Source organism: Pipistrellus hanaki (genome assembly GCF_964339955.1).
Source record: "Pipistrellus hanaki genome assembly, chromosome: X".
Classification (NCBI taxonomy): Eukaryota; Metazoa; Chordata; class Mammalia; order Chiroptera; family Vespertilionidae; genus Pipistrellus; species Pipistrellus hanaki.
The window spans coordinates 88,036,574-88,051,824 of record NC_140524.1 but is presented as its reverse complement, the minus strand read 5'-3'; the positions used below and the strand labels follow the sequence as shown (position 1 = coordinate 88,051,824).

Below are 15,251 nucleotides of genomic sequence, written 5' to 3'. Positions count from 1 at the left end.
ATGGCAGTAGGCTTTTTCTCTGCATCCTTGCAAGTCCACTGATCTCTTATTTAACTGCCTCAAAGGTATCTTTATATTGTTGTTCATATGATTTCTGATTAAAACACCATGATATAATACTAAGCACTCACTAGAATACAAAATGTAACCAAAGGTAGCTTATTGTAATTTCTTCTTTAAGCTTAAAAAAGATTTTCTTTATCTCAAATAATTCATTCACTAACTTTATTATAATCAGTGAATACAGTTATAAAGATCTGGAACCTTCATGTTCCCTTGCCAGTCTAGCTGTATAGGTATGAATGATCTGTTTAGTATTATGTTAAACAAATAAACAAATAAAAACTATAGCTGTATTTGGATCAATTTGTAAAAAAAAAAAAATTACCCTTGTGACTTAAAAAGTGTTTTTTAAAATAAATCTTTATTGTTCAGATTATTACAGGTGTTCCCCCCTTTTTTTGCCCCATAGATCCCCTCCACCTGATTCCCCACCCCACCCAATACCCTTCCCCCGCCACTGTCTTCATCCATAGGTGTAAGACTTTTGTTCATTCTCTAACCACACCCCCAGACCCCCTATCCCCTGAGAATTGTCAGTCCACTCTCTCCTTATGTCCCTGATTCCATTATATTCACCAGTCCATTCTGTTCTTTAGACTTCTTATTCATTTGAATTTTAGATTCACTTGTTGGTAGGTATGTATTTGATGTATTTTTGTTGTTCAAAAATTTTATCTTTACCAAAAAGTGTTTTTTATTATCTAAACATATACCCTCCTACTTACCAACCTGTAATGAATATATTGTCAAGTGGAATGATTTCATGCCCTCTCCAGGCATCACTGAACATTTTCTATAGACTTGAGAATTCTTCTATCATCTATCCCATTGCTAAAACTGTTGATTTTCATGTCTCTTTTCCATGTGATCCTTGGCCACAATAACCATTCCCTAATGATTTTATATCCCCAATACTTAGAACAGCACGTGAAACATGGTAGTTACTCAAAATATTTTAAAGTAAATGTGTAGATGTTTTTATAATTTGTGAGCAGTTGAGTTTCCTTAAGATAATTGTCATAGATTAATAATATAAAAAACAAGTTTTCCTGGGACTAATTTTAAATATCATACATTTTTAGTAACTTTTAGTTGCAGTCTGTAAGAGCCACTGTTTTTTTTTTTATTATATATATATTCGATTTTTTTTACAGAGAGGAAGGGAGAGGGATAGAGTGTAAGAAACATCAATGAGAGAGAATCATTGATCAGCTGCCTCCTGCACACCCCCTACTGGGGATATGCCTGCAACCAAGGTACATGCCCTTGACTGGAATCAATCTGCAGGTCGCCACTCTATCCACTGAGCCAAACTGGTTAGGGCAGTGTAAGAGCCACTATTTATCCTCTCTGTATGGAATATATTCCACAACTTTAATATTATTGGTTTATATAAATTGCGCACTTGGTAAAATACTTAGTTTCATTCACAAATGGATACTTTAGTGTGTTTTTAAATTATCATGAAGAAAATGATTAGCATAATCTTGAATTTAGTAATGCAAAAACTTCAAGGATTAAATAAATATAATGGATCAATTTTGGGGCATAAAAAATTATTACATACCAGCCAGGAATGGAAAGAGCGAGCATTTGAAAATGTTTACAGTTAAATGTCATCAAATACTGTGGTAGACTCCATAATGACATTTGTTTTATTTAAACATTGTAAACCTTTGAAATAGGTATTTACTACATTAATATGTTGAGGGGAAATAGGTCAGAAATGAAATTAATATGGCACATACTTATGCCCATTCTTTATGGATGAGAAATGGACTTATAGAGATGAAGTATCTTTGGTCGGCAAATGGAGGCTCGTGAGCCACATGCAGCTCTTTGGCACCCTGAGTGTGGCTCTTCCACAAAATACCACAGCCTGGGCGAGTCTATTTTGGAGAAGTGGTGTTAGAAGAAGTTTAAGTTTAAAAAATTTGCCTCTCAAAATAAATTTCAATCTTTGTATTGTTGATATTTGGCTCTGTTGACTAATAAGTTTGACGACCACTTGCCTAACCTAACATTCACTCAGACTATTAATTCAGTTCACTCTCATTCTAAAACCAATTCTGTTTTATGATGTAAGTGGAATAAAACAAATGAGCACAGATTCCCTCCATTTCACTTCCAAAAGTACCTACCATTCAGAAACAAGCAAATGAACCTTAATTTTTCTCCTTAAATTTTCTGACTATGCCCCTATTTGTCTAATTTAAAGACTGGCCAATATTACCAGCAGCATCTTAATTCTAAAACAGTTTTTTTTATCCTTACAATACATAAACTGTGTTGATTGTATCCTTAGAAATCCTTGCTTTCTTCCTTGATCCAATTCCTTTCTGACTCATATTTCCTTTAATGTCTGATTTTCTCACCATTTCTCCCCTTTGATTCCATTGTCTCATAAATATTTGTAGGCTCCAGAGTTGAAAGTGTAAGCTTTCTTTTCTTGTTTATCCTAATCTATGTATTTAATTTCAGTTACAATTACAGCGTTGTTATGTTCCATGTCTGTACTGAGCTTCTGGCTACTAATTTCAATTAACTACAAGATAGTTCTAATAGCAAATTCCACAGGCAATTTAAAATTTCCATACCCCGAATATAATTTTGCATATTTCTCTACCCTCATTGTCCAAAATGTCTTCTCTATTGCTATAATATTGATAAATAGTATTATAATAGACCTAGTTGCTCAAACCATATTTCTCAGATCCATTTTCAAATATTCCTTCTAATGCCACTTTAAAAACTAGCAGTAATCTCTGTTTATTCCCAAATCTACATTGAGTGACCAAGTTATTAGGATTTCTGAATGCATAATAATCTGGCCACTCAGTGTATGTGTATGTGTTTGTGTTTGTGTGTATTAGAGGCCCAGTGCATGAATTCGTGCATGGGTGGGGTCCAGCCAACATGGCCAGGGGGAGGGGACATGGGCGGTTGGCTGGCCTGCCTGCTGGTCGAACTCCTAGTCGAGGGGACAATTTGCATATTAGCCTTTTATTCTATAGGATCATTATGATATGGCCAGATCATCATGTTTTCAGAGATCACAATAATCTGGCCACTCAGTGTATTTTGTTCTCTGAGTATTCACCATTCCTGCACTAAGACTGACCCTCTTTGTCATCTGTCTATATACCACTGGCTGCTAAGTAGTTTCTTCCACCTTCAAACTTTGCTCACTAAAACAGTTTATATTATTCATCTATAAACTTCCACTTGTTCTTTATTTGTCTGTACTGCAAATAATCTTTGGACTGTGTGAAAGGGGTGGATTAGAATCTCGGGGTTGGGGGGAGTTATGTGTATTCTGAGGAAATGTATTCAAGACATGTATTTTTTCCATGATTAGAAAAAGGTAAAGAAAGTGAAGAGGCATAAAATATTATTGGATGATGGAGTTAGAATATGGGTGAAAAACATTGTAGGGAAAAGTCCTAAGTACTTAGCATATCTTACTATTAACAATCCTACAGTGACATTTTCAACTTCTGTCACTAAAGCCCTCAACTTGTGGTCTATTTACACTGTCCTGAAACTTGCCATTTCATCTCCTTCCTGTCATAGTTTTCTGTTGCTTTTGTAATCAATTACCAAAAACTGAGTAGCTTAAAACAACTTTAATTTTTACTTCTAAAGTTATGGTGGTCAAAAGTCCCAAATGCATTGGATTCACTTAGCTAAAAATCAAGGCATTGACAAGCCTGTATTTCTCTGGAGGATCTAGGGGAGAATCTTCTTCCTTACCTTTCCAGCTTCTAGAGGCCACAAACATCCTTGGCACATGTCCTGTGCCTCCCCATTTAAAGTGCATCACTCGCCCTAGGCGGTTTGGCTCAGTGGATAGAGCATTGGCCCTTGGACTGAAGGGTCCCAGCAATTTAAATTTGTCATGCCCCAAACATAATTTTGTTCGGTTCTGGACAAGGACATGTACCCTTGTTGTAGGTTTGATCCCCGGACCTGGTCTGGATTTGGGGCTCCTGTGGGAAGCAACCAATTGATGTGTCTCCCTCAAATGGTTGTTTCTCTGCCTCCCCTTCTTTCCCCTCTCTCTAAAAATCAATGGAAAAATATCCTTGGGTGAGGATTAACAAATAAAATAGCAAAAATAATAAAAAATGATGTACATCACTTTAGCCTCAGATCTTTGCTTTCATACTTTGCTCTCTCTGAATTTGACTCTGCTACCACCCTTTTACATGGATGTTTGTGATTATATTGGGCCCATGCAAATTATAATCTCCCATCTCAAAATCCTTAACTTAGACCACATTTGCAAAGTCCCTTTGCCATGTAAGATAACATATTCACAGGATCTAGAAATTCAGATATGGACATGTTTGGCAGTGGACATTATTTCTCTTACCAGAGCTACAATTTCACTCATCCTTTGTCCTAAACCTATTATTTTCTTTCCCTTTGAAAGTCTTTCCTTTATGACCAAGTTGAATTGCTGCTTCTTCTGAAGGACTTTCCCTAATACTTCACCTGACCCAACCTGGAGCAGAATTAATATCTCCCTCAACTCCCTCAGCATATTATACTCACCATATGGCAACAGGGTCAGTCTAATTAAGTAGGTAAGCATTTGTCTCCTTTATTGGCCTGGGAGCCTTCTTTGTTAGAGTGCATTACATTATCTCTGTGTCCCCACTACACCATAGCACAGCCTCTTGGAAGTATATGCTTAATAAGTGTTTATCAAATGATGAGTTTGAATGCCAAAATTCAACTGCATATAATAGCAGCCACATTCAGTTTTTCATCCATTCATTTTTTTACAACAAATATTTATTGAGCATTGAATATAAAAAGATGAATAAAACACACATTTATCTTGGAGGGACTTCAAGTCTGGTAGAAGAGAAAGACATAATTAAACACATAAGCTAATAGTGTGAGGTAGAATGTAAAGAGAGTAGATATATATACAGAGAGAAAGAGAGATTCACAGGTGTGGCAATGTGAGTTGAGTTTATCATAGTGTTAATAGTAATAATATTGGCAACAATCACCTGCAATAAATAAAAACCATAATGGTAGCTTTCATTCATTTAGTTTGCTCTTGGTGCCAATGCTGATCTAGGCACTATGGTATATGTACTACAATAGTACTTTGTAAATGAAGGAGCTTCTCACAGAGAGGTTATTGATCCGCAATGACGCAGGTCATAGATGGCAAAACATAGGGTGCATATGGGAAGCAACCAATCAATGTTTCCCTCTCACATTTCTCTCCCTTTTTTTCTCTTTAAAATAAATAAAAAACATATCCTTGAGTGAGGATTAAAACATAAGAATCCAGACATACTAATTGCATATAACTACTGTGCCATTGGCATTTTGCATAAGATTTAGTAGTGGTTTATGTGAAGCCAGTTGGTGAATGGTATTCTTAACAGGAATTAGACATATTATTCCATGTCCATTCACCTAGAAATGAAAGCTTCTTGAAATTATGTCATTGATAGTATGAATTAGTGTGTGACACTAAGAAAGCACATGGGAACCTCAGTAAATGTTTATATATAGTTTGCATTTTGATATCTGGGTAAGAATTTTAGTTGTGACAAGTGAAGTAAAGGTAGGATGTCTATGACTAGACATATTTAATCTATCTGTCTTTCAACGTAAAATACATTTCCTCAAAGAGATTTATAAAGATGATTGTACATTGACCAAGGCATTAAATCTGTGAAGTGCTATGTAATTCCTTTTTGTTTTTCCTGATACACAAAGTTGGAAGAGATTCAAGTATGGATCTTGATGTTACCAAATTGATGCTTTCCAAACCAATTTAATTTTAAGAAATTGAATTACAAATTAGCCTGTATGCCTTATAGAAATGAAACAAGTAAAGAAATAGTGTTTTGAACAATAGTAAAGTAATCGGCCTGGTTGGTATGGCTCAGTGGCTGAGTGTTGACCAATGAACCAGGAGGTCATGGTTGGATTCCCAGCACATGCCCAGGTTTCAGGCTCCATCCACAATGTGGGGCCTGCAGGAGGCAGCCAATCAATGATTATCTCTCATCATTGATGTTTCTATCTCTTTACCTATCCCTTTCTCTCTGAAATACACACACACACACACACACACACACACACACACACACACACACACACACTACACACAAGTAAAGTAGTAAGCTAGTTAAGCTGGAAGGTCTTGTAGTGTGTGGTTGCACCCTAGAGTTTCTTGGGCAGCACTGATTAAACTCACACTAAAAGAAGAACCAATTCTCACTGCTAACCTGAAGGCTGAAGATGTCAATTTGAAGATTTCCTGCAGCTCCAGTTAGTGCAGTGGCTGGGAAATGGGATTTGGGTTTTAGGAATCCAGGAATCAGGCTTGCACTTCAGCGTGGAACTTTGGCAGATGTGGCTGATGATTCGGCCTTTCGGACTAGTTTTTGTTGATGACTTTATATGAACTCAGGGTCCTTGATTAGAAAACTGAAGCAGGTTATCATCATTTAAAGGAATGGGAATTAAAATAGCTTATCCTCATTACTTGAAAATGCACCAATTCACTAACTTTCTAACTAAAATGATGATGGCAACACTTTATAACAAGTGAATGGATTTTGATTTTGTTTTGTGTGTTAAAATGTTTTAACAGACTTTCATTAATGTGTATGGGTTCATCATTTAAAAATATTCAGAGGTATCTGAGGCTCTAGCAGAGCAAAAAATGTATGACTGTCAAATCACCATTTCTCCTTTCTCATCTTTAATAAAGTCATAGCGAAGGAAAGCTGAATATGATCAGTCTTCAAGTTTCTTGCAAAGAAACTTGTACTGTCATGGATTGACAATATGTTTGAACTGTGTTCTGACTTGATACTTTTTGAAATTCAGCTCTACTATCTCAGTCTTTTAACAAATAAAGAGGGATGCTTTTATGCAGAAGACAATGCTCATTTCAGTTAATTTCAAATGAAATAGTATCCCCTTTTGAAATCCAAACACTAAGCTACTGTCCCTTCTAGTATCCCTCTGAGAGCCTTGCTAGGGGAAGAAATGATGTATCTTCCTGGAGCTTTCATAGACAGTGTACTTTCTTTCAATAGAGACACAGTCTTAAATTTTCCTGAAGTATCTTATAGAGTTTTTTTTGAAAGAGAATTGTAAAATTATGATGAAATCTTTAGAGACATAGAATTTATGATTTCTTCTCCATCAGAAAGAGCGATACTGAATATAGGCACATTTTATTGCAGTATAGAACATTAAGATGTCAGTATTTGGTAATTTATATTAAAATAAATTGTTAGTGAAATATTAATTTTAAAGGCATTGTTTCCATTTACTTAAATACAATTAGATTCTCTAAACAAAGATAAATTTTAAAACTTAAATAACTATAAGATTTAGAAAACATTTTGGAGCTCCTATAGAGATATAATTTTAGCATTACTGGTTTTGATTTAACTTAGTAGCCATAGTATATGGGAACATAGAATAAACAGATCCTGTTCATATTCTACCCTTTAGTGAAATTGGTTGCCCCAATTGTGCATGATCAGAAGTCTTAAAAAATATTATAATGTTGGTATTTATTTTTTTAAATGTATATTTTTCTTTTTTATCTTTGCTATAGGGAACAGCCTTTAAGTGCTGAAAGATGAAACCTCCAATTCCTCACTTGATTCTCCTATATGCTACTTTTACTCAGAGTTTGAAGGTTGTGACCAAAAGAGGCTCTGGTAAGCAGCATTTCTTCCTTTTCTCTCACTTTTATGGCTTGAAGTGATGGTGTCATATTCACACATTTGCCATTTGTGGAAGGATTGAGAATTAATGGGAATTCATATTGTGTAAATATTCTGGGTATCTCTTTAAATGAGTAGAGCATACTCATAGGAAATTAAAAAGGTGGGAATAGGTTGAAAAACGGTGGCTTATTTCATTAATTACTCTGAATTGAAATGGCTTCAATCCAAAAGCTTGCAGTTTATTTATTTTATTGCATGGCTTTCAACATTTTATAAAGTGTGCCATTTTAATTTTTATGTGGAAATATGATTTTTTATGTTGATTTTGACTGCTACTATTTCAATGCCCTCTATGATTACCAGACTCCTTTTAGGGTTGCATTTCAATTGATTTGCTGAATTATTTTGCAAGTATTTAAAGAAAGCACATGCATTATTGAAGAAAATGTCATGGGGAAACATGCTAATATGTTAGTAGGCAATATAGAGGTAAAGTGGAATGGTGATATTAAAGGAGCTGCTAAAAGGAATAATGTTGAAACTTGTGGAAAACTTTACATGTTATCTCACAATTTGGTGTTCAGTTTACTGCTGATACTTGGATTTAGTGAAATGTACAATTCAATTGAATGAATACTGTTATTAACATGAAGTTGTATACTGTACAATAAGTTATTGAAAATAATCAATTTAATGTGGGCTTACAGAATTTTTGAAGCTATAGGTTTTTTAATGTAGAGGAATAAAAAATGCATTGTGTTTACCGTATTTTCCGGCGTATAAGACGACCCCCTAATTTTACAGTTAAAACATAGGTTTAGGCCTATATTCGCTGTATAAGACTACCCCCCACTTCAAAGAAAAAACTTACCTTGCCATCAAGATTTGCAGGTAATTTTTGTGCAATTTTGGTCTTTTGCCCCCGATTTTTGGTTGACTTTTTTTCGTTTTAAAAGTCATCTTATACGCCGGAAAATACAGTAGTTGCTAGAACTATATAGATTGTTTTATCTATAAGTTCTAGAGAGACAGTGAGGGGAAAATCAAGAGGTAATATGCAAGAAAGCAACTGCAAAGTATCGGGATATTAAGAATTGCACAAACAGAAGTATCTGAAATTCAGGAAGGAGGCAGAATGAAAGGGTTGAGATGGAGCAGTAGCAATGATTCTCAGTCCCTTAAGTCACGAGGCCCGGGACGCACATTGATTATATAATGAAAATGATCACATATAAAGGAAGTAGAGAGCAAGTCTGCTCTCGTGAGCCCCAACTTGGGAGTAAGTCTGGGGAGGGGTTGAGAAATACTTTATGCATATACGGAGGGGTGCAGGGTTAAGAGTAAAAGGAGTTTTACTAAGGCTATTGGCTCTAGAACGTTTTTGTGCATTCTATCTGATGTATGTGCCATTGATATGGATGTAGGCCATGTGAAAAAATAGTGTTTCTATGTTTAGGCATTGTTTTATCTGTTTCTCTTGGTGGATCATTTTGAATGACAGAAAACCCTAGGGCAGGATTATGATATAGTGGTTGTGGTGTGTGTGTGTGTGTGTGTGTGTGTGTGTGTGTGTGTGTGTGTGTCTGTGTGTCTGTGTGTGTGTTGTAATTTGAATAGATTACTGGCAAATAGCAGATATCTTGATTTCTTTGTCTGCTACTTGCAAGGAAAGTTGAGCATACTCATGAGAAGGTAGAAGGGGCGTAAATTGTGATGAAAGCTGATAACTTCTACAACAGTAATATTTTCTAGAATATATTACTTTACTTTAGAAGTACTTAACATGGATTTTTGAGATTTTGTCCACATAGAAGAGAAATACTTATCTGTCCAAGAATTATAATACAAACTATCCAAAATAGGAATGTTGATTGACTCTTAAAAACCTTATTTTTCTGGTTATTATCTTGATTACATAAAATTGTTTTTCCCCATTTTTTGTGTATGTCAAATATATGATTTATTTATAAAATGCAAATGTGACTTTTTCCCATCATCACATAGTAGCGGTGACAGGTTCATTTTATACAGACTCCAATTTGGGGAAAATATTTTATTAAATTAGGACTGACTGTGTATGTTTGAGAAAAATGAGAGCAGTGCTAGAAATGTGGAGCAGTTGAAACATCCATATCTCCTTCAGCTCCAGAGACTTGAGAAAAGTCAGTGACCTGTCTCAAATTTAATTTTTTATTTTAATGATATAATTATTTTAGGATGGTGGTAATAAAATGCTGCCCTAAGTTTGACAGAAGTTCTGAGATTGTGCTCTTTTCTATTTATGAATATGGTTGTCATATACCTCCCAAACCTATGGCTTTCTGTATGGAAATGTAAAAACGACAACGCAGGTACTGAGAATATTAAGTGTGCAATTTGGGAATAAATAATACTGCTTTACCCATATACTATCATAGCCTGCACTCATTGTAGCTGATGCCTGTTACCATGGCACCTTTATTTTAGAGAAGCAGATATGTAGCTTGCAAAGAGCATCATTACCGATCTCCATAGATCAAATAGAAGAGGAGTGCACTTGGCATCTTATGAGATTAATGGCTCAATCTTTATGCCCAGCCTAACCTATAAAGCCAGGGGCATCAAGGCCAGGAAGTAAAATCAAGCTTTGATATCTAATCTTGCATATTAAACAAGAGGGTAACTTATCCTTCTTATTATCATCATTTAATTCTTTTTATTTTCAATTTTATAACTTGTTTTTGAAAATCACTAAATCTGATTCAAATGCCAATGCTTTTCATATGTTTTTCTAGATTATTTTTAATTTACTGTGACCACTATAAAACCAGCACTAGACATTTTAATAACCAAGAGCACATTAACTATGATTATAATGCACACAGTAATGTTGCATTTTTATGGCATGCTAATTGTGTATAGTATTTACTTCAGATAAACATATATAGTCATTCCATAAAAATTTAAGAGTAGGTATGTATTTTTTCTTATTAACAGAACTAATTTGAAAGCAATAGGAGCAATTGATACATAAACTGGAAAATATTATTGTTTTTATCCTATTGACTTGTACACCCATTGCTATTAATTTAAGGAACAAATTAAATATAATAAGGCAGTTAAATCATCATAACATTCTTGTTTGAAATATTAAAAATTTAAACTTTATAATGCTTTGTTTTAAATATCACTTCAGGTATATATTGATACATCATTATAAAAATTAAGGGTTGAATCTGTTACTCTAGTCTCAGGTAATTGTCTAAAATTTACATAAATTTAGAATCAAGGTCTTTAATCTATGGGAGCAAATATTAAGCCTTTATTATATAATGGATTTCATCTTGAAACAATTATATACTTTATTTTTAGTTTTTATAAGTAGCACGGAAGAGAAAGGCAGACTATCAATATTACCTATTCTCCTCCAGTGTGTGAAGCGTTGTAGCAATTCAGTAAGTAAACATTTGAGTTGCTGTCGTTCATAGAATTCTGTATAAAAACCACATGTAAAACAAATGCTTGCCTGGAAAATTTTGTATCACAGCCAGTTAGGAAAGTTTACCTTAATGTTCTTGTTGGTTTCTTTGAGCCTCCCTTCCTCCCTCTCTTTCTCCCTTCTTCCTTTCCTTCCTCTCTTCTTCTATTCTCTGCCTCTCCTCTTCTTCTCTCTTCCATTCTTCCTTCCTTCTTCTTACTTAGTGTTTTTGTATGCAAATTAATTAATCTATGTTGAATATTTCCATTGTGCCTTGGTAGAACTTTTTAAACTAAAAATATTGACATTACATTATTTGAAGGGTTAAAGATCATTGAATGCTATGTGTTTGCAAGGTCTTTCCTAGTGGATAGTACAGTCTCTGTTAATAATGGCTATAAAATATTTATTTTTTATTTTGTGTAGGTAAGAGAATTTGGGATAGGATTCAGGAGCAAGTAAATAATGTAAACTGCTGAGAGCCTATTATTTACAAAGTGTGAGCATATTACTTTTTGGGAACTAAAGTGTGGGTTGTGATTTGGCCCAAGAGTTGGGGACACTGACAAGAAATGAAGCTAGAGGGCTCTGAATGTAGAGGTAAGGAAAGAGAAAGAAATCAAGACGCTTTATCTGTTTGTCTTTGCTCTCATATCCACACCTAGTTGTTGAATGCAAGAATCCTAATTTATATACGCTTATAACCTCTACAGTGCCAAATATGATGCGTGTTTCAGAGTCAGGGTTCCACGAAATGTCTAAATGAGGTGATGAGTACATGAATGAATGAGTGAGTGGTTTTAATGTTCAGGCTGGGTTACATGAGTGAGGATGCTAGAAAACCAACACCCTATTAGCAAAATAAAGTAAAATAAAGTAGACATTTAAGAAAAAAAAAATCATGAATGGAAATTAGCATAATGTATAATACTGAAGCGAAATATATAAATTAGGAATAAGCAGTATCTAAGGATTGTAAGGGTTTATATGAAGGTAAATCATGAGTGCCTTCATGAATTTGAAATGCAATTCAAAACTTGTTAGAAGGAAAGAAAAATTATACTTTAGATGTCACTATATTCAATTTTACTGTGTTTACTGCTGCTTTAAAGAAGTTCTGTCATTTGCATATGTTTTGGTTTTAATTATATTGGTCAATACAGATCACGATGAAAAGGGCGTCATTCATTGTTACTGATGCACAATAAATAAACAAATTATTTCAGTATAGGAAAAAAGTATTTATATTATTAGAGCACATTACAAAAAAAGTGGCTGTATTACATAAATCAAAGAGTACCTCTTATTCTAGAAGTTATTTAAGATACATAAAAGCTACCTAAAAAGGCAGCTTTTAGAGAGTTAAAGGGTTACCACAGGGGGTTGATATTTTCTTTGTTACGGAATCTGATGAAGGACACCTGTTTGTGTAAAATGATTTAGATGTAGTTCTCCTCAACAGCAAGAGGAAGGCAAGGCTCTCACAAGACATCCCAAACTCGTAACTCTGAGCCAAAATAATTTATAAAGATAAGGTAGTTTAGGTTCTAATCTTGTGTTTGTTATTTTTGAAGAATAAGACAAGAAGAAAATGATTTGAATTGTTAAAATAATTTACTTTAGCCATTAGGAAAAATGTCCTATTCTTAAATAAGTATTGAAGGGTTTGTTTATTATATGTTTAATGCCATGGCTGTAAGGACTTGTAACGATTAGGAAACATTACTAACAATAGTTTCTCTTAAATTACCAATATATAAGGGTGCTTTAGATCATAATATTTGTATTTGTTATTTCTGCATCATAATTTCTTTTCCTAAAAAAATTATGCTAGTGTGTAAAGAAAGTGAGATTCAACGGAACAGGAGGGAGAAAGGCTAGTGGGGTGCTCCCATCTCATGCCAATGTGATTTATGTGCATGCACTCTCTCGGGCATTCCTGGAAGTCAATGAGCCTAATTCCATATGATTAAGAGACAACCTAGTCCCCCAGCATCTGCCTTTTATTATGTTACCAGGTGTTTGTTCTCAGTTTGTCAAAAATGTCATGAAATATGAAGAGGGTCTCCGTTGGGAGAGCTTACAAGACCAAAATACTGAGGCTTTGTTCTTTTAGGTTTTAAAGTGAAAATAAAATGCACTTTAATTTTTCTTGGGAAAAAAAATTCCTCTCTTCTATGTATCTAGTTTTTTAAAAATAAATTGTGACATTAGTTCTAGAATAATTTTAATATCTATTCGAAGTGATATATTTCATTAGAATAAGTATAACAAACCGATAGAACTTACTCCTGACAAATGAAAAAAAAATCTAACATTGTCATTTAATAATCATTTAATATAAGTACGAATTTCACTGTAAACATACTTGTTCCGTTTTAGTTGTCAGTACACTTTTGTAGATTAACATTAATTTGCATAGGGATGCCTTGTTTGTGGTTAATTTACCTGGAGAAGGAGAAAAAAAGTCAATATGGATGCATCTTGCAAGTGGAATAGGATTCCACAGGGAGTGGAATTTTTCAAGTTAATAAATATAGTGGTGACAGTGTATCATGGGGGTAATAAAATATATATTCTTCTATATATTTAATGGGAGAGGTGAGGGGGTAGAGGGCTGTGGTATGGAGCCAGTCATTGGTGGACATTTTAACTTATGTTAAGGAATTGATATTCATTTTAGAGATAGCACAGGTGATCACTGCTGGACCAGAGGATGAAAACTCCGATCCATGGACAGTCTTGCTATTATCTTGAGAGTAATCCTTAAGGTGACTTGGAAATTACGGGCACTGTTGTAATAGTATCCTATCACGGTTTAACAAAATACCAACAATTTAGTGGCTTAATGTAACACAAATTTATCTTGCACTTCAGGAGATCAGATATCTGAAATAGGTTGGTAGTGCTGTGTTATTTTATTTTATTTTAAATAAGTTTTTATTGTTCATATTATTACAAATGTTCCTCCCCCCCCCACCATTGCTCTCCTCCACCAGGTTCCCACCCCACCTTCTGCCCTTTCCCCACTCCCCATTGTTATTTTATTTTTTATTTTTTAATGCAGGCCCTAGGGGAGAATCTGTTCAGTGCCTTTTCCACTTTCTCGTGACTGACTGCATTCTTAGGCTTCCTGTCCCCTATCACTCCAAACTTTGAATCTGTTGTCACATCTCCTTCTCTGGCTTTGACTTTCTCACCTCCCCCTTTCCTTTAAAAGGGCCCCGTGATTACACTGGACTTGCCTAGATAATCCAGGAAAATTCTCCCCATCTCAAGATCCTTAAAATAATAAAAACTGTAACATATAATATAACATTGGAAAAATTCCATATATAATTTAAGATATAAATTATAATTTGACATATATTAATAATATAACATAGTCATGTATTCCAGCAATTATGATGTGGGAATCTTTGGGGAGATAAGTGCATTATACTTCCTACCACAATTAATAATTGGCTAAGTCAGACTGACAAACAGACTGAATTTGGATTAGAGATTAGAGAGGAGCTAGGTAGAAATGGGAGAGATAACATCAAGGAAGTTAAAAATGTTTACTAAGGGGACTCTGTGATCTGTGGTACCTGATTTAAAAACAGAGACAGAGAAGAGTTGGACAAAAAGGAGGAAAAGGGAAAAGCAAACAGGGCTGAGAAAGCGGAGGTAAGGGATTCAGGGAAGGAAAAAGAAGAAACAGACACAAAGAATGCTTTGGGTTTTGGTAACTTAATATTCATCTGTACTGTACAGATACCCTTTAAAAATATCCCCCTTTCCTTGTGCTATCCTAAAGGGGTCTGTGCTCCTTTCAACAACAACAAAAATCTCTGATAAAAATGATTTCCTGATTCAAAGTAACAGTAGTGAGAAAAGGGAAGTCAGAGCAGAGATCACCTGTAAGTTAGAATCCATGGAATTTGATGATTAGATGGGGATGTTTGAAAGAAATAAAAAAGAGGTGGAGAAAATAATCCTGCCATCAATTATGTCAAAGGTTC

The 15,251-nt window shown here is 34.6% G+C and overlaps 1 protein-coding gene across 1 annotated transcript in view; it reads left to right on the top strand.

Moving 5' to 3' along the window:
• IL1RAPL1 (interleukin 1 receptor accessory protein like 1) overlaps window positions 1-15,251 on the top strand; it is a 1,280,256-nt gene that overhangs the window by 196,570 nt on the left and 1,068,435 nt on the right. Inside the window, exon 2 of the mRNA XM_084869596.1 lies at window positions 7,676-7,781. Within this exon, the coding sequence (XP_084725722.1) occupies window positions 7,700-7,781 (82 nt within the window). The 5' untranslated portion in view covers window positions 7,676-7,699. The remainder of the gene's footprint in view (window positions 1-7,675; window positions 7,782-15,251) is intronic.